The following is a 23,331-nucleotide window of genomic DNA, read 5'->3' on the forward strand; positions in this document are numbered from 1 at the left end:
AGAGACTGTATAGTACGTTAAAATAAAATTTGGTTTGCTTTGGTCGAGTATTTTAGGTGGTTTAATTAGATTTTTTGAGAAAATACGATTTTAAGTAGACTAAATTTTAGTTTTTTTTAATTAAAAAGTAGCTAAACGATGTCGTTTAAAACGATGACACCACGTCAGATGATCCAATTGACTGCGGTCAATGTACATTTAAGCGCGTTTTCAAAAATGTATGTGGTTTTTTTTGAATTTATATAAAGTTTATGATGAAAGACGCATTGTTACATAGTTCGTGAAGAAAAAGACACGGCAGAAAAAAATAAGTTGAAATAACCCTTTCTCCAAGTCAAATTCTAGCTACGAATAAAAACATGAGTAGTAAGTTATTCAGTTATGTTTGTTTTCGTAACCTTTTGTGGCTAAATTAGTAACGAAATGTTCATAACTTTGCGTGACCTATTTAGCCACGAAAAGTCATGAATGTTCCTATAGCATTATTCTTGACTTTTGTGACTATATCATGGAATAGTCACAATTAAAAGCGTGGCTATAGGCACTTTTCCTACTAGTGCATTTTGGTGAAATTTGAACATTTGATTTTAGGAAAATATGAATATATGTGCCTTAAATTGAAAAATCTTATGCAGACCAAGGAAAAAACCCGAATCTAATAACCAAAACCGAAACCTGTCTGATAAAAGCCGTACGGTCGGGTTCAGATCTTGCAAAGAAACCGAGTGAATCCTTAGATTTGGTATCATGGGTGTTTGGATCGATATGGTATATAATACAAGTGGTTTTCACATGATTCACTAAATCTGACGGGCCCCAAGTAAAGTCAAACCAAATCGAACCAAACTTTTATAATTGTAATCACAAAAACATGAAACCAAATTGAATCCAAACCGAATTCGTTTGAGCACCTGAATGCCCATATGTCTTGCTTACTTTTTTTTAACTCTGTCGGGTTAATGATTATGAGAGAAAAGCAGGTAGGTCGATCATGAATGTTATATTTAACACATGTTGTGAATGTGAGGTCTCAGCCACCAATAAACTGACCAAGGGCTACATTATCTAATTCTTTAACTACCATAGTTTTCGATCTATTAAAATTTGAAGTAGTCAGTGTTTGTATTATTAAACATGATTGTAAGCCTAAATAATTAGTTTTAAACTTGCCGATGTAGTAAGAGTAGACTTATTGTAACCAGAACCCGAACTAGAAGTACATGAAAATAAAATTTGACGAAGTGAAGAAGTTGAGGAAGAATAATCAGCCACCAGTCTACCAACTTTCTCTAAGCTTTGACAATATTTATCACGTGTGCAAGAAGCGCTTCGGGTCAAGAATCAAGATTGGTCTGATCAGGTCAAAACTGAGGAGCTCTATAATGAGTAATTGATGAGTCTACGAAATGTAAATCTTCTTAGAATACAAGCAATGAAAATGTACTCTGTCTATTTTCTTTCCTATGGTCCAACTTTTTTTTTAAAACGGGCTTACGATTCTTTCCTATGGGTTTATAGCTTAGTATTGATTTTGCTCGCCATGCTATGTATATTGGTTTAATTATTCAATACCTTCTTTTTTATCTTTTTAACATAATCATCTAACATATTTAATTTTTATTCTTTACAATAGTTTCTTAAAAAATAACATCGTATTCATCTTTCATCTTTGTATATGTTTTAGTCTTATAATTATGTAATACAAATCGAAAAATATAACAAAGTTTATTAAAAATAAATAAAATAACAATTGATTAAAAACAAGAGTTAAATATTTTGGATTCTATTTTAAAACAAAACTGTTTATGTGTCTAAATCAAACAAAGTAAGTTTCTATTTATGAAACACAAAAACCAAAAAAAAAATGGGATTTTACTAAATAAATCAATTATTGATTAATTTGCTGTAAAATAAAAAGTTTGAAATAGTAAAGAACGAATAAAAAATATCAATAATTTAAAAGATCATGCTTTAGGACCATTTGAATATCTAAAAAGAAGGTATCTCCATAGGTTTGAGATATCTCAGGTTAATCAAAAAATAATAATAATAATTTAAAAAACCAATAATCTAGTGACATAGAATTGATGTGGGCTTCACTTTGTGAGTTTCGACAAAATATTTTCACGTAACAATATAGTTGAAAAGATTTAAGAAACTTTCGACATCCTCGTTGGAATCCTACTATATAAAAGAAACTAAATTCTAACTTTTCTAGAGGTGCCACATGGACAAAATAATCTCCACCTATCAAACTGCCATGTCACTTAGATAAAAACTATTGCCTATGCTCCTTGATTTATATCACGTAACATCACTGAATATCCCACTCGGACCAGTCCGAACGCTGTAAAACCAAAAAAAAATATATAAAAGACTGCAAAAATATTTGCCGGTGGACCAGGTAAAGAAAAATCTCGCAGCCCAAAAATATTTTCATCCAAAAAGATTTAGAAATAGATGTCATTTAGAAAATAATTAACTAACATACGACTTTTGATATTTCTAGAAATTTCAAATTTGTAACTGCTAATTTATTAATAGAATCATATATCTATATTGAATTATGTTCTATTTTTAATCATTAGACTTCAAGGGTAAATAAATTATTAATTTATAATATATATAGTTCATAACTTTATATTGTAGTTATAAATAAAGAGAAAATAACCGGGAAGGGTGAAAAAGCTCATGTAAAATTATGTAATTAAAATGGTGAGTATGATGAGGTGAATCTAAGAAAATTTGCTGTACAAATTATGGTGCTTTCTTCGTCTACTATAATGATTTAAAATAAAATATATATTCACATAAATAAGTCAATATTTGTTGTTTTTTTGGTAAGATGTTAGATTATCATTTTCTGAAAGGTTACATTGTTGTTTTTAAACAACTTATTCCAGCAAGAAAACAAAAACAACCAACAACAACTCAAGGTAAGAAAAACATTAAGGAAGTCTTATACAAGAAAGATAAAAAGAAATAGAGAAGATGAGAAAGAAGAACTTGCCGGGTAAGAGAGGAGACGGTCACGCATCATACAGTTGAGAGAGGCAAGGATGACTGATGAAGGTGAGGAGACAGCTGTGAACACACAAGCATTATGCTCTTTCCACAGCAGGTAGATGGCTGACTGAAAGTAGAGCTTGATGACTGGAGTAGCATGCGCATCTGCGTTGACGCGAGGTTGATTGATCCAGGCTGCAATAGAGTGTAGATCAACCGGAGGAGAAATCCAAACTTCAGCAGCAAAAGGCTCTCATATCAAGCGAGAGAAAGAGCACTCAAAGAAGAGATGATGGTGAGTCTCTATTTCCAGATTACAAAGGACGCACGTTCCTGAGACATTTAACCCCCAACGCCTCAAGCGATCCTTGGTTGGCAGTCTTCTCCGTAAAGCCAGCCATGATATAAACGCATTACGTGGAATATGTTCCTTGAACCAAATAGTCTTGTGCCAATATTTGTTATTGATAGTGTTTATATTCTGTTCTGACATTTGTATCCATATTTTTTAGTAAACTGATCCAAAGAGATTAGTTTGGGGAGCTAACCAAACGAGGATTATAGTGTTTACTTTGGAAAAAGTAATAGGTTGAATGATAGATGGCATGCATGCTTTTTCACATGAAAATCTGCACATATATTAAAATTGTAAGATTTGAATAATAGAAAAATATAGTTTATATGACTGAAGTTGGTCCATTCCGAAACTTAAGATGGCTAAAATTCTTCTTTGTCAAAATGCATAGATGTGAATCTTATATGAATAGAGTTCTCTAATGCTTATAGTAGTGTAATAAACTCTGTGTGTAAAGGAGAAGAAATGTTATATAAGTGAAAACAAAAATTATGATTTTTTTTTTCTTGTGCCTATAGGCTCTTTGCAATTTGAAGAAGAAAGAACATATTTTGTGAAAATTTTTTGCTCGGTCAAATTTTATCCAGTTGTTTATAAAACTGTTGTTATCTGATTCATGTAATTTTTCAATGTTGATTTAAAAGCCCAAAAAACTCTTCTATACTGAATTTTTGATATTTTTTCTGTGATTTGAATTTAAAAAGAGATAAAACTTTTGATAAGTTATGTAAACTCAGAACAAGTATTTAGCTTTAGAAAGCATTTACATGTTTCAAACTTATAATATATACATATATAATGTTTAAAATTATGCATATATAACCTGTGTAAAATGTGTCTGAATATGTTTATCTTCTTTAATGTGTTAATCGTACTATATATAACATTATTTTAAAATTTCAAAAAGTTTATGTCACATACAAAAAACCATCAATAAAAAATATAATTCTCCATCTACGACAAGAAAAATTATAAATTATAAATATATAAATTTAAATTAAAAAAACTAACATTGGAAAAACAAGAAGTTAATGTAAAAGAAAAAAACTGACAAATAATATTATAAATAAAATAAATTTATAAGACACAATCCGCGCGAAGCGCGGAAAAAATCTCTAGTTAATTCTAAGAGTTGAAAGAACTTTCAACACACTAATTATAAACTTTTTATTGCTCGTATCATTGACAAGAAAGATCGAGTGTCTGACAAACTTTTTTTCCCCCGTGAAATACTAGTACGTCACTAAAATGATAGTCAAATAAATGATTGTCAAATAGTTTTAGGCGATGAAGAATAATGCCTAGAAAACAACAATGGAAATAATGATAATTGTTTCTGATGCCATAATATTTTATTGTGTTGATTAGAGAAGCACTAGACTTAGTAGAAAACAAAATAAAAAGATTAATAGTAAAAAAAAACAATTGAAAAGTGAAAATTATGTTTTTTAGAGCAATATTAACCTTGTCTCTAATACCATACTAGACTTGAAAATATATTTATTAATCGTGATAACATAAATTAATATCCTAGAGAAAAGAGTTGTATAAGAGATTTTTTGGAACTTATTCAATACACGAGGTTGTAAACATAATCTTACTTAGAGACTAAAACAATTTAAAAAAAAAAGAGACTAAGACAATTAATATAATTGAATATTCATAAATATTATGAAAAAGATTGGAATAATAATAAATTGTTGATTATATGAGTTTGCTTTATTAAAAAAGTTTTTTTTAAAAAATATATAAAATATTCATTAGGTTTAACAGTGAACCACGGCTTATTTTCTGCGGTCGACATATTTTATTTCATGATCTCCAGTAAAATATTATTCTAAAAATGAAAAAGCATATTCAGAGAAAAATAAATATTCCTGATGTAACGTGGCAGTTGGAGTGGTGTATATATCCCATTAGCAAATTGATGGTCGAACTCGAACCTGACCGTATTCTTGGATATATTCAACTGTAGCATCAGTCCACACACTGACCTCACATTTCCTAACTTTTAATTCTATTTTATTTCCCTAACAACAAAATATCAATTATCTAACCTTAAAACACCATTACCGTTTCCAAACTCTGTCAATATTCCTCGGAAAACATAAAAATATATCCATGAAATTTTCAGACTTTCCATAGGAATATGACATAAAATCCAGAAGGATTTACAGTCTAAAAATGAAAGATATCTAGTACTTATAAAATAAAAACAGAGCAACACTTGCAATGACTCTGCACCATACCAATAAGGCAACCTTGTTAATATTTCATACATTTAATAAAATTATTTATATATAGTATCCACGTAGATGAATATTTGCAGATATGGTCCTTTAATTACTCTTTAACACTATAAAAGCTCCTCGTCTCTCTCACGGCTTCTCCACTGAAGCAGCCATAGCCTGAGAGAGAAGCTTCAATGGCGTCCATGGCTGCAGCCCTCAACAAAACTCCTTTCCTCTCTCAGCCACTCACCAAATCTCCATCCTCCGATCTCCCCATCGCCGCCGTTTCTTTCCCGTCGAAACCTCGCCGTCGAAACATCACCGTTCACGCCGGGCTGATCACGCCCGACGGCGGAAAGCTCGTAGAGCTTATCGTGGAGGAGCCACGACGGCGGGAGAAGAAGCACGAGGCGGCGACGGAGCTGCCGCGCGTGGAGCTGACGGCGATAGACATGCAGTGGATGCACGTCTTGAGCGAAGGCTGGGCGAGCCCACTCGGAGGGTTCATGAGAGAGTCCGAGTTCCTCCAAACTCTTCATTTCAACTCGCTTCGTCTTGACGACGGATCGGTTGTCAACATGTCGGTGCCTATCGTCCTCGCTATAGACGACGAGCAAAAGGCTAGTATCGGCGAGTCTAAGCGCGTCGCGCTTGTTGATTCCGACGGTAATCCCGTCGCTATCCTCACCGAGTAAGTTTTTGTTTAGATTGTATTTATGTTTCTGTGGGCCTGAGATTAGACAATGATATGATTGAAGTAGGATCAGATCTGATTGGTCATTTAAGCTGTCACTCCTTTCAGACAGACCAAAGGCTAAAGAAAGACTTTGGGTTAGTTAGGCATGCGTTCGAACTGTTAGTTAGGTTCGGGTAATCCGGTTCTTTTGGTTAGTTCGGTTAGCACAAATTATGCCAAACTGAACCGAATAAAAATTTGGTTCGGTTTGGTATTCAACTAGTTCGGGTGATAAAAACTGTGAATTAAACCAGAGTTTTTGGTTTCAGTTTAATCTCACTTAAAAATTTGGGGTTTTCATTTTAATTTATATTCAAAATTTAGTAGTTATGTTAATCTGGTTTCGAAAACTGTTCAAGATTGGCTATATTTTAAAAAAGTGGAAAATCTAACTAACCAATTACCGAACCAAAAATCGAATTTTTAATCTACCACATTAACTCATAAATGAATAAGAACTGAAACCCGAAAATTTCGGTTCGATTCGGTTTGGTTCGACAAGTTTGGTGTTGTCCAAAATTATATCCCTACTTTGCATCACTGTAGCATCTAAAAAGGTTTATACAGTCCTTTTGTAGATTAATTTTGTTTTCTGTTTGATCAGCATTGAGATTTACAAGCATCCCAAGGAAGAGCGGATAGCCAGAACATGGGGTACGACCGCTCCAGGTTTGCCTTACGTAGAAGAAGCCATAACCAATGCTGGAAACTGGCTCATAGGTGGTGACCTTGAGGTTCTAGAGCCAGTCAAGTACAATGATGGCCTTGACCGTTTCAGGCTTTCCCCTGCTGAGCTCCGCAAAGAGCTTGAGAAGCGCGGCGCGGATGCCGTCTTTGCTTTCCAGCTCAGGAACCCGGTCCACAACGGTCACGCACTCCTTATGACTGATACTCGTAGGAGACTTCTTGAAATGGGGTACAAGAACCCTATCCTTTTGCTTCATCCGTTAGGAGGGTACACAAAGGCTGATGATGTTCCTCTAAGCTGGAGGATGAAGCAGCACGAGAAGGTGCTTGAGGACGGTGTTCTTGATCCAGAGACCACAGTGGTTTCCATATTCCCGTCTCCCATGCATTACGCTGGTCCAACAGAAGTGCAGTGGCACGCAAAGGCTAGGATCAATGCTGGTGCTAACTTCTACATTGTGGGTCGTGATCCTGCTGGGATGGGTCATCCAGTAGAGAAACGTGATCTTTACGATGCTGATCATGGAAAGAAAGTGCTAAGCATGGCTCCTGGACTCGAAAGACTCAATATCCTTCCTTTCAAGGTAATATTAATAAACCCAATTCAATAGATTTACACTTTTGTTTTTTTGTACGGCAGTGATGAGATCTGACTTCTTGTTTCTATCAGGTTGCTGCATATGACAAGACTCAAGGGAAGATGGCTTTCTTCGATCCCTCGAGGCCTCAAGATTTCTTGTTTATCTCAGGCACTAAGGTAATTCCACAGCTCCCAAAGACAATTTAACATTGTAAAGTTCTTCATGGTGTTCTGATGAAAATCTCTCTTTGTTTTTTTTTTTCAGATGCGCACGTTGGCCAAGAACAAAGAAAACCCTCCAGATGGATTCATGTGTCCAGGTGGATGGCAAGTTCTGGTGGATTACTATGACAGCTTGACTCCGGCAGGTAATGGTAGACTACCGGAAGTGGTTTCTGCCTAAGACAAAGAAACTATCTCTGGCTTTGTGTTGTGGGCCTTGTGGCGAGAGTCATATTGTTGTATAGGACAAGCCTATATATAGAGACTCCTTTTCTTTTACAAAAGTTGTAATACTTGATCCAACTAAACCGTCCGATGAACTTGTAGTACCATATCAAAACGATTGTGTTTATATGAAAACAAACGCAGCTTTGCTTTTTCTATGCAACTTTCATAAGAATATAAGAATCTATGCCGTTGAATAAATTTAACATTCTTTCGAAAAAGAAACTCTTATATATCAGCATGGCTATGTAGGGAGAAAAGCTGAAGATATGGACCCTTAAGGTCTCAAGAGCCTCCTAGATGCCTTTGCTTCCAAGAAAGGAACCATAGAAGAGATTAGTGAGGGAAAAACACTACTTAAACCCCTCGTCCCAGTTGTTTTCAGATGAATCACCTTCAAGATCTTTAAAGGAGATCAGATTGTACATGGTGTGATGCACAAGCCCGGTGTCTTCTTGACTTGGCCAGCCTTGAAGGAGACAATATTGGCCAGTTCTAAACAGATGTTTAGTATAAAGGTATGTTTAAAAAACCTTTTCAATGTCATTCAAATCAAATAGTTAAAAACAAAAACAAATCAGTACTTAAATCCCTGTTATAAATCAAATCCTGCATAAAGAGGTTCTCATGATCTCTTCTTCCATTTGATTTGAGGTAGTTAAAGAAGGCTTCACCAACCATCCAATCGGCCATGACTAAGCTGCGACCGCCACAAAAACTCCCCCTTGACCCCAACTCAGCCTCTCAGGGTCAGCAAATCTCTTGAGAAACTCAACCACCCCAATATTAGTAAGTGTAGTTAACCATTTTGGTTACGTGACGGCCGGTTATTATATAATATGTTTCTATCTTAGATGTTTATACTTCTTCCACGATTTTAACGACTCTTTTAACATTACAATATTGAAAATTTGAAAAAGAAAGAAAATAAATTTTGAAAAGAAAAAAATTCAAACTTTATATGAAAGACTAACAACAAATTGTTAGAAGTTCAAAAGTTATGTTTTCTATACAGTATAATTTGCTTAAGATTTTTACTTTATAACTTAATTATACTATAAAATAAAATTAATATTATATAGTTTTATATGATTTGAGATATCTATATCAATAATGATGTTTATATATATGCTATGAACAATGAATTCAAAGAAATTTAAGACACTTCTAAAATTAACAATATATATACAAAAGGATTTTCATTTGCCTCGTTATTTTTTTTTCATTAATTAGCCATATTTATTTTGGTTTGTTGACAAAAAAGCTTTATTTTGTTTTTTACTTGATAAGAATATGTTTTTGAAAGTCACGCACTCAGATGTTTGGACAAACTTCACATCAAGCTATCACCATAACGGTGCACTTTATAAAAGACGTGTAGAGTTTTTGAAGTTTATAAATTTAATATGATTATGATTGTACCAACCAAAGGCTTTTTGTATGTGCATCCGAGTATTTAACGCCAACTGGAACTGAAATATGCAAAGATTTTATCCTCCATTTTCTAACATGAGATAGTAGATCAGTAATCGGTCATTCAGGTGATTAACTGATTCTAACACTGACAGTCAGACATCTGATTAATCGAATTATGTTACTAATTTACAATAGCTTAGTAAATTATATACTACAAAATGAACATAAAAAACATAAGCTAACTAATTAACACCTGAACTATCGATTAATTGTTGTAATTAAGCATTATATTGTTTAAATTTGTGATTAGTGTTTCAGACATTTTAAAATATAAAAAATGAAATAGTGATTATTGCCAGCCATACATGTTAATACAAAAAAAAAATCGAATACAAATAACTTAGTTTAATTTAATAGGAAAGTGAAATATAGTATTCTGAAGAAGATAAAAAGAGAAACAAATTATATAAAGATCATACATTAACGGGTAAAATACATTAACCACTGGCCATCATCATCCTCACAAATTCATCATAATTGACTTGACCATCACCATCTAAATCTGCCTCCTTTATCATCTGATCAACCTCTTCATCTGTAAGCTTCTCCCCAAGACTGATCATTACATGTCTCAACTGCAATTATATATCAATATTTCTGATATTTCAGTTACAAAAAAAAACATTTCTGATATTTTGATTTTTGATTTAAACAAAAACATTTACGTGTGTGAAAAGAATATGTATACATATTATTTGCACTAGGTGACATGTGCTCTGGCCCAATAAACCAATAAAATCATACACATTTTACTAAATGTTTATAGAATTTTAAAATATTTCTTTTGACCTCGTTATCGTCCAAAAAGTCACCATGCCAGCTAGCTCGAAGCCTCAAACAATTGACCTATCTAGTTTCTACGACGCAAGACAGACACTTTCTAATTAATTAACAACAAAATAAACAGCTATATCTTCTTGTTATTTTCTTGTCTAAAATTTCAAATATGAATTTTAGAAAAAAAAATGAATAAGACACCTAAGAATCTCTTGTAAAACTTGAAATATAGTCTAGCCTTGTTGTCTGACATTGTCATTAATTCAAAAGTTTCTATCCATGATTCATAGCTTCATGTAACTAATCTAGACACTGATCTATATAGAAAATACGCTTTAGCCACTGAATTATTATATAGAAATACTATCAGTCATAGTTATATATCGATATGTCTCCAATCATTGAATTAAATAAAATTATAATTACACCACACGTACTGTGTTGTACAACAATGCGCAACGGAGTACATCGAACTGATATTTGTTCTATGGTACTTGATCAAATCAAAGCATATCTAACTAGTAATACAAATATATATATATATGCGTCACGCAAATGGAATTAACTACTAGTATATGCTAACCTCACTGGCAGAGATGTAGCCATTTTGGTCTTTGTCAAACACTTTGAATGCTTCTTTCAGCTCCTCATCTGCATCGGTTTCCTACAAAAAAAATGGTTAATCAACAAATATACAAAAAATGAATATGATTGATCTAGTTTCTTATACTTATTGTAAACCTGGATTTTGATGGCCATGAGGTTGAGGAACTCAGAGAATTCGATGGTGCCGTTACCATCAGAGTCGATCTCATTGATCATATCTTGAAGTTCTTGTTCGGTCGGATTCTGGTCCAACGACCGGATCACAGTGGCAAGTTCATCAGCAGTGATGCAACCATCACCATCTTTGTCAAACAGACAAAATGCCTCATTCAACTCCATTATCTGTTCTTGCGTCAGTTCTTGTTGTTGTGTCTGGTCCATCCAAATAAAACTGTTTTTGTAAGAACGAGAGATAGAGAAGAGAGAAGAAAGTAGAAAAAATAAACCTTGAAATGCTTCAAGTCTTCAACTCTCATTCTGCTTTCATATTTGTAGAAGTCTTTGCTTTCTACTGTCCTGCTTTGGACTCGTTCACTTTTCTACCTTTTTATTTGGAAAATTTAATTCAAAGTCACATGACAAAATATTATTTCCGTAAAAGAATTCACTACTAACGAGTCTGGTGGGATTTTTTTTTGGTTAACGATAGTGATTTGATTGAAACTCTTTTTACAATTATTTTCCGCGTAGAAAATCGCACATACCAATATACTAATAAGTAATTAAGTATTGTTCTCTTGAGATATTCGGCTATATTTTGAACATCAACATCATGTCAATTTTATTGACAGTTACATGTTGTTATTTTTTTTTCGTATACTAATGGACACGGCTTAGGTTTGTAGAAACTGTTTATTTTCCTTTTCTCAGTATATTGACAATATATAGTAAGCTTAATAATATACACAACCTTATAAGTTATCCTTACAAACCGCAGTGGTCAAGACTGCCGGTCATCCTAACCAGTGGCAGAGCTATGTGGTGGGAAGGGGACAGTGGAGGAGCTAGCCAAATTTTGCATGAGGGTCAGTTTCACAATTAACATATATTAAATGGTTTAGTAGTCTAAATTTTGCAATATTTTTTCAATATTTTCTACAAATACAAGTAAAAAAAAAATTTGCATAAAATTCACATGGGTCGACTAACCCACCTTCTAAAAGGTTGGCTTCGCCACTAGGAAAGGAATTAGTTGACCCCTGTGATTTTTATAAAAAGTGAATTTCACATATAAATCTTAGGTAGTTGGAATATTTGGTTAAAAACCTTTAGCTTGACCCCATAACTGAAGACCAATTCTTTTTTTTTGACCCATTTTTATATTTTCTTGACAATATTACATAATTAATTTAATAAATAACTCTTCTAAAATGTGATATTGGCTCCGCCACTGATCCTAACTGCAACTTTGCATATTTGGTTCAGTCAGGTAATTTATTTAATGATATAAAGATGATCGAAAAAACTAACTTCGGGTAAGTTCAAATATTATTGGGTTAGATAACATGGATTAATGAGTTAGATGAGATTTCAACCTATAAAAAATTATGATAAATAGATTGTTATATTTTTTAGGCTCATTTAGCTCAATATACAAAAAAACAATGGTAATTAGGTATCTATGCAAAATTCAAAAGTATTTGCAAAAGTGGTAAGAAAAATGGAGAGAAATTACAAATCAATCCCTATGTATCTAATCATTTTGTATAAACGTAAGTCTCACAATGTAAAAAAATAGTGTAAAAATATACAAAGCAAAACTTCGTCTCATTTGTTACTGAAACTACAAAGATTATTTCTCTCTCTCCTCCGCAGCAACGTTCTTTACGACGTTTTTCTCGCAACAGAGAAATGAAGAGTTTTCGTGTTTTCTTGTTAATACTAAATGGGTCATGATAATATCGCGAAGTTCGAGAGTCTAACTCGTAAAGCTACACAGAGCTCCATCAGGTTGGCTCTGTCTCCATCCCCGGCCGAGCCAATCCATCAGCAACCGCGGCGAAGGCGGAAACCATCGAAGGATCAAGCTCGTAAGATCCGACGGTTCTTTAGAAGTCTACGACCGTTCAGTGGTGGTCTCTGAGCTCACAAGAGACTTACCAAAGCACAAAATCTACAGATCAGACTCGCTATACATCGGACAGAGGACACCTGTTCTGTCCGAAACGGACACGCTCAAGCTCGGACTCAACTACTTTCTCCTTCTGTCTGATTTCTTCATGAACAGCCTCTCGTTCTTAACCATCGCCGCCTTGAAATCTTCTCAAAACGGAGTCGTGTTGGTCAGAAAATCCGCCGGGACTCAGCAGCAGCAGCCATTTCTTATACATAAGGGAGGAACAGGAGATAAGTTGAGGATTCGTGTGTCCGAAGAGTTCATGTCGGAGTTGATGATGGAAGGGAGAAAAAACAGAGAACAAGCAGTGGAAGAGGAAGAAAAAGGAAAAAGAGAGTTTGTACGATGAAACTGAAGAGTGAGAAGGAATTAAAGGAGACAATAACTTCTAAAGTTTTGGGGTAAAACCAAGAGACTATTTTGTTATATTTTTTACTCATAATCTATTTTGTAAGGGTTCATTTGGGATTTATGAAAGTTCAACAGTAGATGTCCATATACCTAATTAAAATTTCTTTTTAGGTTATGTGGTGCAAATTCCCTATTTTTTATACTACTCATAAGTTTCAATTAAATATTATTTTAGCATTTTATTGTTACATAAATAATTACTTTATAATTTAATGCAATATATATATAATTCTAATTATTAACTGAAAAATAATTTGATCTAATAAATATTATTAATTATCTTAGATATTATTTCTTAAATAAATGTAATTTTTAATTTATATAAAAGGGTTAAGGTGATATTCTCCATAAAACAAATAAAATACTTATTCCGTTCCCGAAAGTAAAATTTTATAAAGTTTTCACGTTTATTAAAAATACAATAAATGTTTATAATTTAATTTAGAATTTATTTTTCAATACACTTTCTAATAACTATCAGTCAATAAAATTTAATCAATTCAAATATTCATAATTAATGTTTTTCAAAAGTATATAAAAATACCTTAAAAACATATTTAAAAAAATTTTGTGTACCAAAAATAAACTATAGAAAATCTTACTTTATGGAACGGAAGGAGTATTACATATTACTACTACTCTTTCCAACTTTCGCTATGAAACTTTGTTGACTAAACTATCTTTACGCACAACTAAAAGGTAACTATTAACAAAACATTTGTTTAGAAAAATGAACAATGTAAATTAACTAAACATTTGTTTAGATGGAAAAGGTACTTATAGCATCTATTACACATACATGTGCCAACAATAATGTACCTCGTGAGGTCAATATCTTTTTGTAATTTTTCTTTATTTACTTTTTTTTTTTGTCAGCTTCTTTATTTACTGAATAGCAAATACAGTTATACATCCACAACATACATTCATCAGTTACGCAATTTAGAAAAGAACAGTTGCTAGCTAAACCATTCCTACTCCATCCATATACGTTTAAGATGATATGGGAAACACAATAAACAAAACAAATGGTTTGATTACTTGTTAATTATGCATGTACGATTGAGACTATTTTATTGAAATAAATATGTATTACTTCTTCTTCTGCTCATATTACTTGATGTTTAAAATTTTTTATTCTTGGATTAAGAATACTTTTATTCAATTTATATCTCTTACATTAAAATATTATTACCAAAGCTAATTCAACCAATAGAAAATCATACTGCAAAATAGAAATGGTCACAGTCGGTTAATAACACTAACTTTTTGTATAAAAATTTGAAACATCAATTAAATTGAAACAAAAAAAAATTTTCTAATACTTTATTATTTTATATAAATAATGGTTTATATTTATTGTATTACTCATTTCTTTATTTTTAATAAATTAAATAAATTAATTCTAAAAGAGTATTTTCTATTTCCTGGCAGATCTGTATTTCAACAAATTGGAGAATCTCATACTTGAGTTGGCAATTTCCACAGATTATTCTAAACCCATTAATTGAATTTTAGCTTTATTTTTGCTCTATTAATAAGCATCAGTAACAGTTTTGATTTTTTAAAAGTATAACGATTTTGGATGTTATGGTAAATTATAACATACAATCCTATTGCGGACCAAAATCCGTTTGTCGAGAAAAAAAATGAAAAATTGTGAAATTATTTATGGTGATCTAATCTCAGACATTTACAGATGTTAAGATCTATAGAAAAATCTATAGTTGTCATGTATATAATTTATATTAAAACGATTTATTTGTCATAGACTTTTTTTTAAGAAGATTCTTTTGAATATCAGATCTATGTCAAATCTAAGCATAAGCATCCTAGATATTATTTAACAAGTGATTGTTTAAGTGTTTATACCACAATCATTTTTAGAAAGCTAATGACATGATTTATTAAAAATATGACATGAATCATATCTAATTATTTTACATTATTTAACACAATTATAACACAAAATTGAACTATAAAATTCAATTATAAACAAAATAATTTAAATCCTAATTATTACCATAATTAATAAACTATAAACAATCATTTAAATTTTAGATGAATTTTTTTTTTATAAAATTTCACTCTGAATAAGTTTATAAAAATAAACTAAAAATATTGATTGTATTATTAGTATTTTTTATATTTTTAATGTGTATCCTATTTGGATGAATTAATAGGATGAATTTAATATCTTTATGCATGAAATAAGCGAATCTGAAACAAAAACAGACCTGTATATAGAACTTATGAGTGTTACAAATAATCGCATCAAATCCAACCGAATCTAAGTTATGGACTAAATAAGTTTTAGTTGTGGTTAATTTAATTTCTTGACTGAAATTCAACAATATGTGGGTTGATTCCTAAACCCTAAATACAAATATACAGTCAATATAGTCATTTAAATGATGAAGTTATATTTTGGTTATAGAAATATACAGTAATTGAAGTAATCAGTTATACTATTACTTATATGGTCTTGGTAGAATTTAGTCATACTAACTTACATAAAGTGCCAAAATGGATACGCTACCTAGTAATGGCACAAGCTTCCGTAGAGTTTCTGGATGCATTTTAATTTTCTAAAGTCAAAAAGCAGTACAATGCCAACCTTATTAAAAGTTGTGGTGACCCAATTTGATGTCATTGCTTTTATGTGTTGTATCTATGTTTGACCTTTTGGTTCAACACATATAAACTTAGATATTGAATGACATCCTATAGAGGTTTAAAAAAGCAAAAGATTGCCGTTTAAACGATGTACACTAAAAGTGCATAACTAGTGTTTTATGTTGAACTTTGAGGTCTGTTATATTTCAACCAAAGAGACTAAAAGTAAAAGCTGGATATTTTTTTGCCATTTAGGGTCTGACTGGTTCAAACGCAGCGGTTGCGGTTGCGGTTGCGGGAGTTTGTGGATGCGGACGGTTGCGGTTTCTAGCGATTTTAAGAGATTTGTACGACTGCTACTGCGGTTAAAAATTAGTGCGTTTGCGGATGATTTATGACTGGTTAACTATCAAATGCGGTAACAGTCAAATAATAAATTAACAATATTTACATTTAATATAATTATAAAAAATCAAAAATCATAAAATTATAATAAATATAAAATTTATATTTAGAAAGTTATAATTTTAACTTTTGAAAATTTATTGAAATTGTTTTTATTATAAAATTTTATAATATTAATTAAAATATAATAGATATATTTTAATATTTTTATAATTTCAATTTTAAATTTTTTATTAAATATTTTTACTTTTGTATATATATTGTTTTAAAAAAGAAAAAAATTTTACCCTCCCGCAACCGCCCACAACCGCAAACGCTAGCTGGAGCCAGCTTTTGAATTTATGAGATTTAGAGCGGTTTGAAGCGGTTTAGAGCGATTTGAGTGATTGTTGCAAACCGCCGATAACCGCTACCAACTGCAAAAGCTGCGTTTGCGGGTGGTAGCAGGAAAACCAGTCGTCCCCTTAATCTTATTTTGTATTGACGGGATCCAATAAATATGTTTTTACAATATTTATTTGACCTGTATACCAGAAAACATTGACCATGTTTATGAGGATTGTATTAAAACTATAACATATAATCAATTATATAAATCTAATATTTATATCGTCAATTTATTTCACATAATTAACTTTGACATAATAAAGATTATAAACATCGATTTATCAGTATAAGTTTGCAACTACTAATTTATAGTTTAGATTAATGTCTCTTATGCAGTAGCAAAAGATCACAAAGAAATTCAAGTTTAATTGAAATAAAATAATCAATGCAATATGTTGTTTCACTTATCACTACAAGAAAACATATTTTTTACGAGGGCAATATACGTTGTAACTTCGTCGTAAACGGGGTGTTACGACGAATGAACCGCGAAACACGTTTCGTCGTAAAACGCCCGTCGTAACCGACGTTTCGTCGTAAATGACTTGTTAAGTTTACGACGAAATATATTCCTCGTAAAGCACAGGGCAGAGATTCGTCGTAAACGACACGTAAAATTTCGTGGTAAACTCCACGTAATGGTTTCGATGTAAAGCACACGTAAACATTTTCGTTGTAACACCCTCGTAAATGTTTCGATGTAAACTCCACGTAACATTTCGATGTAAAGACCACGTAAAATCTTCGATGTAAAAGACTCGTAATTATTTTCGACGGTAATCAGTTGTAAATGTTTACGTCGAGCCTACATCGACGTTTCGTTTTATAATATATTTTGAATATTATTTTTAACCTCAAATATATATATATATAAATTTGAATTTATTTAAAATTCTGAATTTTAAATAATTTTAATTTTAAAACGAAATATGAAAATAAAAAACATTTATAAAAAAGCATTTAAAAGTCATAATATTTAAATTCATAATACAAACCAAAATATTAAAAAAACTACATATCATCGAAGTAGTCGGTGGGGTTGCTCGGCTGTTGACGGGTTGGATCGGACTCTTGGGGATCTCGTACTGGCAACCCAAGAGCGGCTCGTCTCTGACTCAACATTCTCTGCATAACCGGGTTTCCCACGGCCATCACGTCTAGCAAATCCTCAAGAGAGTCTAAACGAACCTGCTGGCTATCCATTCGAGCTTTCATCTGAGAAGTCTCTTCATCCCGTCTCGAAGTGTATGACGAAGTTGCCCTTGCAACTTGGTTAACAGAGCCTATACCGACTATTCGTCCCTTCTTTCTAGGAGCCAGCTATAAAATTAAAACATATATTAATATAGTTATTAAAAATAATGTAAACAAAAATTTTTAGTTGTACTACCTCTTCGAAGATTCTGTCGGCTTCTTCGGTGGACAATGTGACGGGTAATCCATCGGGAGACTCCTGAGTTAGTTGCGTCTCCCGTTCTTCAATCCGAGTAGCCACTGCTTGAGCGAGTTTCTCAGATGCAGGATCCACAAAAACTCCGTCGGATGTGGCGTGAGTCATCTTGAATAGGTCAGACAGAGATGGTAAGACTCCCGTCTTCTCCAACTACAAAAAAAAAAATATTAAAAATTATATTAATTGAATATTTTAAAATAAATATTTAAAAACAAAACTTACAACTTCTAGACGGATGCCTGCATGTGGTTTTTGGCCGGTTCTGTGAAGCATGGGCAAATTACCATCTTTATCCTTCGTTCTTCGAGAAGCCGAGCACGAATTGGCCTTTTTGATCGAAGAGGGGTGCTTCCAGTAGGCGATGAGGCCATCCCACACATCCTTCGTGAGCTCAGTGGGCTTTCCCTCATACCCGTCGAGCTCCCACTTGTCCTTCCAATCGGAAACTGTGTTGCAGAGGCGGATCTTTGCTTTTGCAACGAATTCCGCCTTCACCATCTCGGTGATTCCCAAAGACCAATGCCACTTTTGCTGAAACACAAAAAATTTGAAAAATTACAATTAATAATAATATTTAAAAAATATATACATATTTAAAAGTGAAAATTTAATTAAATTTAAAAATCTTACCGCAAACATTTTAAACCAAGTGATCTTAACGTGATTTGGAGTCTTGCTCCAGTTCGGATATGCCCCGTCGTAGTAACCCTTAATCGTTTTCGAAACGCTCCGGCCAACACGGTTGTTAGCCCCAAACCTGAAAGGAAAACAATTTAACCGTTAAAAAATAAAAATAATTTAAATTTTAATGTAATAAAAATTAATAACTTACCAATAAGTTCCTCGGGGTCTATCGGGGTCTAGAACATCCAAACCCTCCCGTCCAGGCTGGGCAAGCAAATCCTCTACCGTATATCTCGCGAATGGGGCATATGAAGGCACACGCAAATCCGGATGAACTGCACCTTCTGGGACAGGCTCAGGTGCAGCCGCTGGAGGAGGAGGTGGAGGCATATGCGGTGGAGGCATTTGCGGTGGAGGCATATGCGGTGGAGGAGGACTCCAAGCAACTCTCTGAGAAGGCTGAGAGTCTGGAACTGCGGTGGAGGATGATGGACCGGAAGACGATGGACCGGAAGAAGATGTACCGGAACCATCGTCGCCAAACAAATCTCTATAGCTAGGTGCTCTGGATTTTCTTCTAGGAGCCATCTAAAAAAACTAAAATAAATTTAATCAATTACGACATAATAAAAATATTATTCCGTTACCTAACTAATCACCTAAACTAATTACCTAACTAATCACCTAAACTAATTCCGTTACCTAACTAATCACCTAAACTAATTTAAAAAAAAAAAAGAGAGAAGAGAGAGTTTACCTTAGAGAGAGCAAAGGAATTTGGGAGGAATGAGCGAGGCAGCCTCGCTCTCGGCGTCTCCTTATATAGATTAGGATTCGTCGTAAAAGCGACGTAATTTTACGACGAATTTACCAGGCCCGCGTTTTTCCATTTACGACGAATTTACCAGGCCCTCGTTTTTTCATTTACGACGAAATTACCAGGCCTGTGTTTTTCGTTTTACGACGAAATTACCAGGCCCGCGTTTTTCCATTTACGACGAAATTACGACGCTTAACCCTAAACACCGAGAATGAAATCCCTAAACCCCAAAGTCACATATCATCTAACATCATATCTTATTTCATACTACTTCTTACTCTTTCTTTTAGAAAATGTTACAATAGAGAAATCCAACATTTGATACATATATTACATCACTCTAAATCGTTTTCGTTCTCATCACTATTACATCACTCTAAATCGTTTTCGTTCTCATCACTATCATTACAATCATCATCGTCGCTTCTCTCGAACTCGTCTTCACGTGCTTCATCTGTCGCATCTTCGGGAATATCTTCATATTGAAAGTTTTGCGGGTCGATCAAAAGGATTTCATCAGTTGGTTGTTCTGGTACCTCAACTTCAGTGATAGCGTCTTCTTCTTGCAAGGGCGGTTCTTCTCCAACGACAATGCGTCCACGAGGTGTAACTTTGATAGCAGTTACCCAGTTTATCCCGGAAGTTCGAAGCCGAGGATAAGGAAGGAAGCTAACTTGCTCGGCTTGTGAAGCTAAAATGAAAGGCTCAAATTTGTTGTATCTTCTCCCAAAATTGACATCCACAACACCAAATTTGTTATACCGAATCCCTCGGTTCACAACAGGATCGAACCATTCACATTTGAAGAGGACGCATTTTAGCTTCAATAAACCCGGAAATTCCACTTCAATAATCTCCTGCAATATCCCGTAAAAGTCTGTTTCACCTTTCACACATATTCCGTAGTTACTCGTTGCCCGATGTCTCCCATACTCATATGTGTGAAAGGTAAATCCTCGTGTGAAATACATAGGTGATGTTTCATCTGTCGCTCATACGGATACATCCATCCGTTGTGAACAGGTCCACGAAGCAATGCTTCATACGGTAGGTGGACAACTAGATGCTCCATGACGTCAAAAAATGAAGGAGGAAATATCTTCTCCAGGTTGCACAATATGATCGGAATGTTCTGATGAAGTTGTTCGATGACTTCTTCTTTGAACGTACGTGTGCTAAGATCTCTGAAAAATGCTCCGATGGCTGTATATTTTAAAAGGAATCAAATTAATAACATTTCGTAACATATGTATATATATAAATTTATAATTACCTGCAAGTGCTTCGTGGACATTTGCTGGAAGGAGCTCGGCAAAAGCAAATGGAAGCAGTCGTTGCATAAACACATGACAATCATGACTTTTCATTCCGGAGAACTTTTGACCTCGTTCAATACATCTTGACATATTTGAAACATAACCATCAGGAAACTTAACTTCCGATGCAACCCAGTCAAACAAGGTTGTTTTGGCTGCTGATGACAACCGGAAGATGGGAACAGGAACGTTTCCATTGCTCTTGATATGTAACTCACTTCTTGAGCAAATATCAGGTAAGTCCATCCTTGACTTTTTGTTATCTTTTGTCTTCCCAGGGACGTTAAGTAATGTATTCATGATGTTCTCAAAAAAGTTTTTCTCGATATGCATGACATCCAGATTGTGGCGTAAGAGAAGATCCTTCCAATAGGGTAGCTCCCAAAATATACTCTTCTTATGCCAATTGTGAGATACACCATACCCATCAGGCATATTTCCAGGAACATGCCAATTTCCTCCAACCTTAACTGTTTCCTGAGCTCCGTAATAATCAATGTCCGCTTCGATCTGCTGGCCGGTGAGATATGGAGGAGGACTGTCTCTCACAATTTTTTTGTGTCGAAACAATGTCTTATTTCTTCTGTACGGATGGGCAAGTGGAAGAAACCGACGATGACAATCAAACCAACAACTCTTCCTACCATTCTTCAGTTGAAAAGCATCCGTGGATCCAAGACAATACGGACAAGATAATCTTCCATGTGTTGTCCAGCCAGACAACATCCCATAAGCAGGAAAATCACTTATCGTCCACATCAGAACTGCTCGCATCGTAAAATTGTTTTTCAAGGAACAATCGTACGTCCTCACCCCTTCTGACCACAATTGCTTTAGCTCTTCTATCAACGGTTGAAGAAAAACATCAAGAGACCGTTTTGGATGCTTCGGCCCTGGGATTAATATGGTCAAAAATAGAAATTCTTGTTCCATGCACATATCCGGCGGTAAATTATACGGCGTAAGAATGACTGGCCACAAAGAATATTGTCTACCAGACATTCCAAATGGACTAAATCTATCGGTGCATAACCCAAGATAGACATTCCGAATATTTGTAGCAAAATCTCCGTGTACCTTGTTGAAATGTTTCCACGCTCTTGCGTCTGATGGATGTGCAACCTCACCATCTCTCTGGACATGTTCGGCATGCCACCTCATCGACGCAGCAGTCCTCTCAGATTGATATAATCTTTTCAATCTGTCTGTAATTGGTAGGTACCACATCCTTTGGTACGGTACCCTATTCCTCCCACGGCCTTGCGGTTTGAATCGTGGTTTTTTGCAGAATCGACACTCTTCTAACTTGTCATCTTCCTTCCAGTAGATCATGCAGTTGTCGATGCAAACATCAATCATCTCCGAGGGTAACCCAAGACTATAAACCAATTTCTGAATCTCATAATAAGATTCAGCAGACACGTTGTCTTCTGGCAAATACTCTTTAAACAACTCCGCCCATGCATCCATGCAATTCTCAGGTAAATTATGATCCGTTTTAATATTCATCATCCTAGCTGCTAGAGACAATTTAGAGAGACCTTCTCTACAACCAGTGTAGATTGGTTGATTTGCAGCATCTAGCATTTCATAAAACATTTTTGCATCCAAATTAGGTTCTTCTACATTTCCAGTTCCATCTGCTATTGTTGTAGTTGTTTCTAAAAATGCATCACTAATCATATCTTGAACCCTATCATGATCTACCATCTGCTCCTCTTGATGATAATTATGTTCATTATGCACATGATTCAGTTCTTCATTATGATGAGCATCCTCAAAATTAGCATTACTACTACTAGCTTCATTTCCCCCATAACCCTCTCCATGTTGATACCAAATGTAGTATTATGGTGTAAATCCTCTGTTTACTAAATGATTCCATACAGTTTCACTACGTGCAAATTTTGAATTCTTGCATTTTGAACAGGGGCAGAACATCTTACCGCTTTCCTGCGTGATCGGTGTACAGCCCGCCTGGTGCATGAATGTCTCTAGCCCGTTCAGAAATGCATTCGTCACTCTCCCGTCGGAATCTTTGTGCAAATACATCCAACTTCGTAACTCGTAAATACTACCGCCACCGACCATTTTTTCTTCTTTTTTTTTTAAATTTTTTTTTTCCGTTTGGGTCTTGTGAGGAAGAGAGTTGTGTGTTGTGAGGAAGAGAGTTATGGGAAATGACATATATATAGAGAAATTTTCGAGTTGGGTAGTTGAAATATAACAACGATTTTACAAGGAAACTTTTACATGGATTTTACATAGTTTTTTTACAACGA

At 33.9% G+C, this 23,331-nt stretch overlaps 3 protein-coding genes and 1 pseudogene across 3 annotated transcripts; 2 read left to right on the top strand and 2 right to left on the bottom strand.

Moving 5' to 3' along the window:
- Positions 1–5,692: 5,692 nt before the first annotated feature.
- LOC103859979 (ATP sulfurylase 1, chloroplastic) lies at positions 5,693–8,200 on the top strand. Its single transcript, XM_009137585.3, has 4 exons — positions 5,693–6,283; positions 6,933–7,599; positions 7,686–7,772; positions 7,861–8,200. The coding sequence occupies exons 1-4, from the start codon at positions 5,787–5,789 to the stop codon at positions 7,996–7,998; spliced, it is 1,389 nt and encodes a 462-aa protein (XP_009135833.2). The 5' UTR covers positions 5,693–5,786; the 3' UTR covers positions 7,999–8,200.
- Positions 8,201–9,791: 1,591 nt separating this feature from the next.
- LOC103859980 (calmodulin-like protein 11) lies at positions 9,792–12,348 on the bottom strand. The gene is made up of 4 exons (XM_009137586.2): positions 11,348–12,348; positions 11,037–11,273; positions 10,879–10,959; positions 9,792–10,093 (listed from the first exon to the last, which is right to left on the bottom strand). Exons 1-4 carry the CDS (start codon positions 11,375–11,377, stop codon positions 9,956–9,958), a joined length of 486 nt encoding a protein of 161 aa, XP_009135834.1. The 5' UTR covers positions 11,378–12,348; the 3' UTR covers positions 9,792–9,955.
- Positions 12,349–12,742: 394 nt separating this feature from the next.
- LOC103860224 lies at positions 12,743–13,787 on the top strand (annotated as a pseudogene).
- Positions 13,788–19,946: 6,159 nt separating this feature from the next.
- LOC117132878 lies at positions 19,947–22,113 on the bottom strand. Its single transcript, XM_033288310.1, has 2 exons — positions 21,007–22,113; positions 19,947–20,936 (listed from the first exon to the last, which is right to left on the bottom strand). The coding sequence occupies exons 1-2, from the start codon at positions 22,049–22,051 to the stop codon at positions 20,623–20,625; spliced, it is 1,359 nt and encodes a 452-aa protein (XP_033144201.1). The 5' UTR covers positions 22,052–22,113; the 3' UTR covers positions 19,947–20,622.
- Between the last annotated feature and the right edge of the window lie 1,218 nt (positions 22,114–23,331).

Source organism: Brassica rapa, chromosome A03 (assembly GCF_000309985.2).
Source record: "Brassica rapa cultivar Chiifu-401-42 chromosome A03, CAAS_Brap_v3.01, whole genome shotgun sequence".
In the NCBI taxonomy this organism is placed as follows: Eukaryota; Viridiplantae; Streptophyta; class Magnoliopsida; order Brassicales; family Brassicaceae; genus Brassica; species Brassica rapa.

What these genes read in the sequence shown, in the direction of transcription:
- LOC103859980 (XM_009137586.2), bottom strand. Translation starts at nt 11,377, where the DNA reads ATGAGAGTTGAAGACTTGAAGCATTTCAAG. An exon ending in AAGACTTGAAGCATTTCAAG is followed by an intron (nt 11,274 to 11,347) that starts GTTTATTTTTTC and finishes TGGATGGACCAG; the next exon opens with ACACAACAACAAGAACTGAC. An exon ending in GCTACATCTCTGCCAGTGAG is followed by an intron (nt 10,094 to 10,878) that starts GTTAGCATATAC and finishes ATATAATTGCAG; the next exon opens with TTGAGACATGTAATGATCAG.
- LOC103859979 (XM_009137585.3), top strand. Translation starts at nt 5,787, where the DNA reads ATGGCGTCCATGGCTGCAGCCCTCAACAAAACTCCTTTCCTCTCTCAG. An exon ending in TCAATATCCTTCCTTTCAAG is followed by an intron (nt 7,600 to 7,685) that starts GTAATATTAATA and finishes TGTTTCTATCAG; the next exon opens with GTTGCTGCATATGACAAGAC. An exon ending in TGTTTATCTCAGGCACTAAG is followed by an intron (nt 7,773 to 7,860) that starts GTAATTCCACAG and finishes TTTTTTTTTCAG; the next exon opens with ATGCGCACGTTGGCCAAGAA.
- LOC117132878 (XM_033288310.1), bottom strand. Translation starts at nt 22,051, where the DNA reads ATGTCTGGTAGACAATATTCTTTGTGGCCAGTCATTCTTACGCCGTAT. An exon ending in TGTCCACGAAGCACTTGCAG is followed by an intron (nt 20,937 to 21,006) that starts GTAATTATAAAT and finishes TAAAATATACAG; the next exon opens with CCATCGGAGCATTTTTCAGA.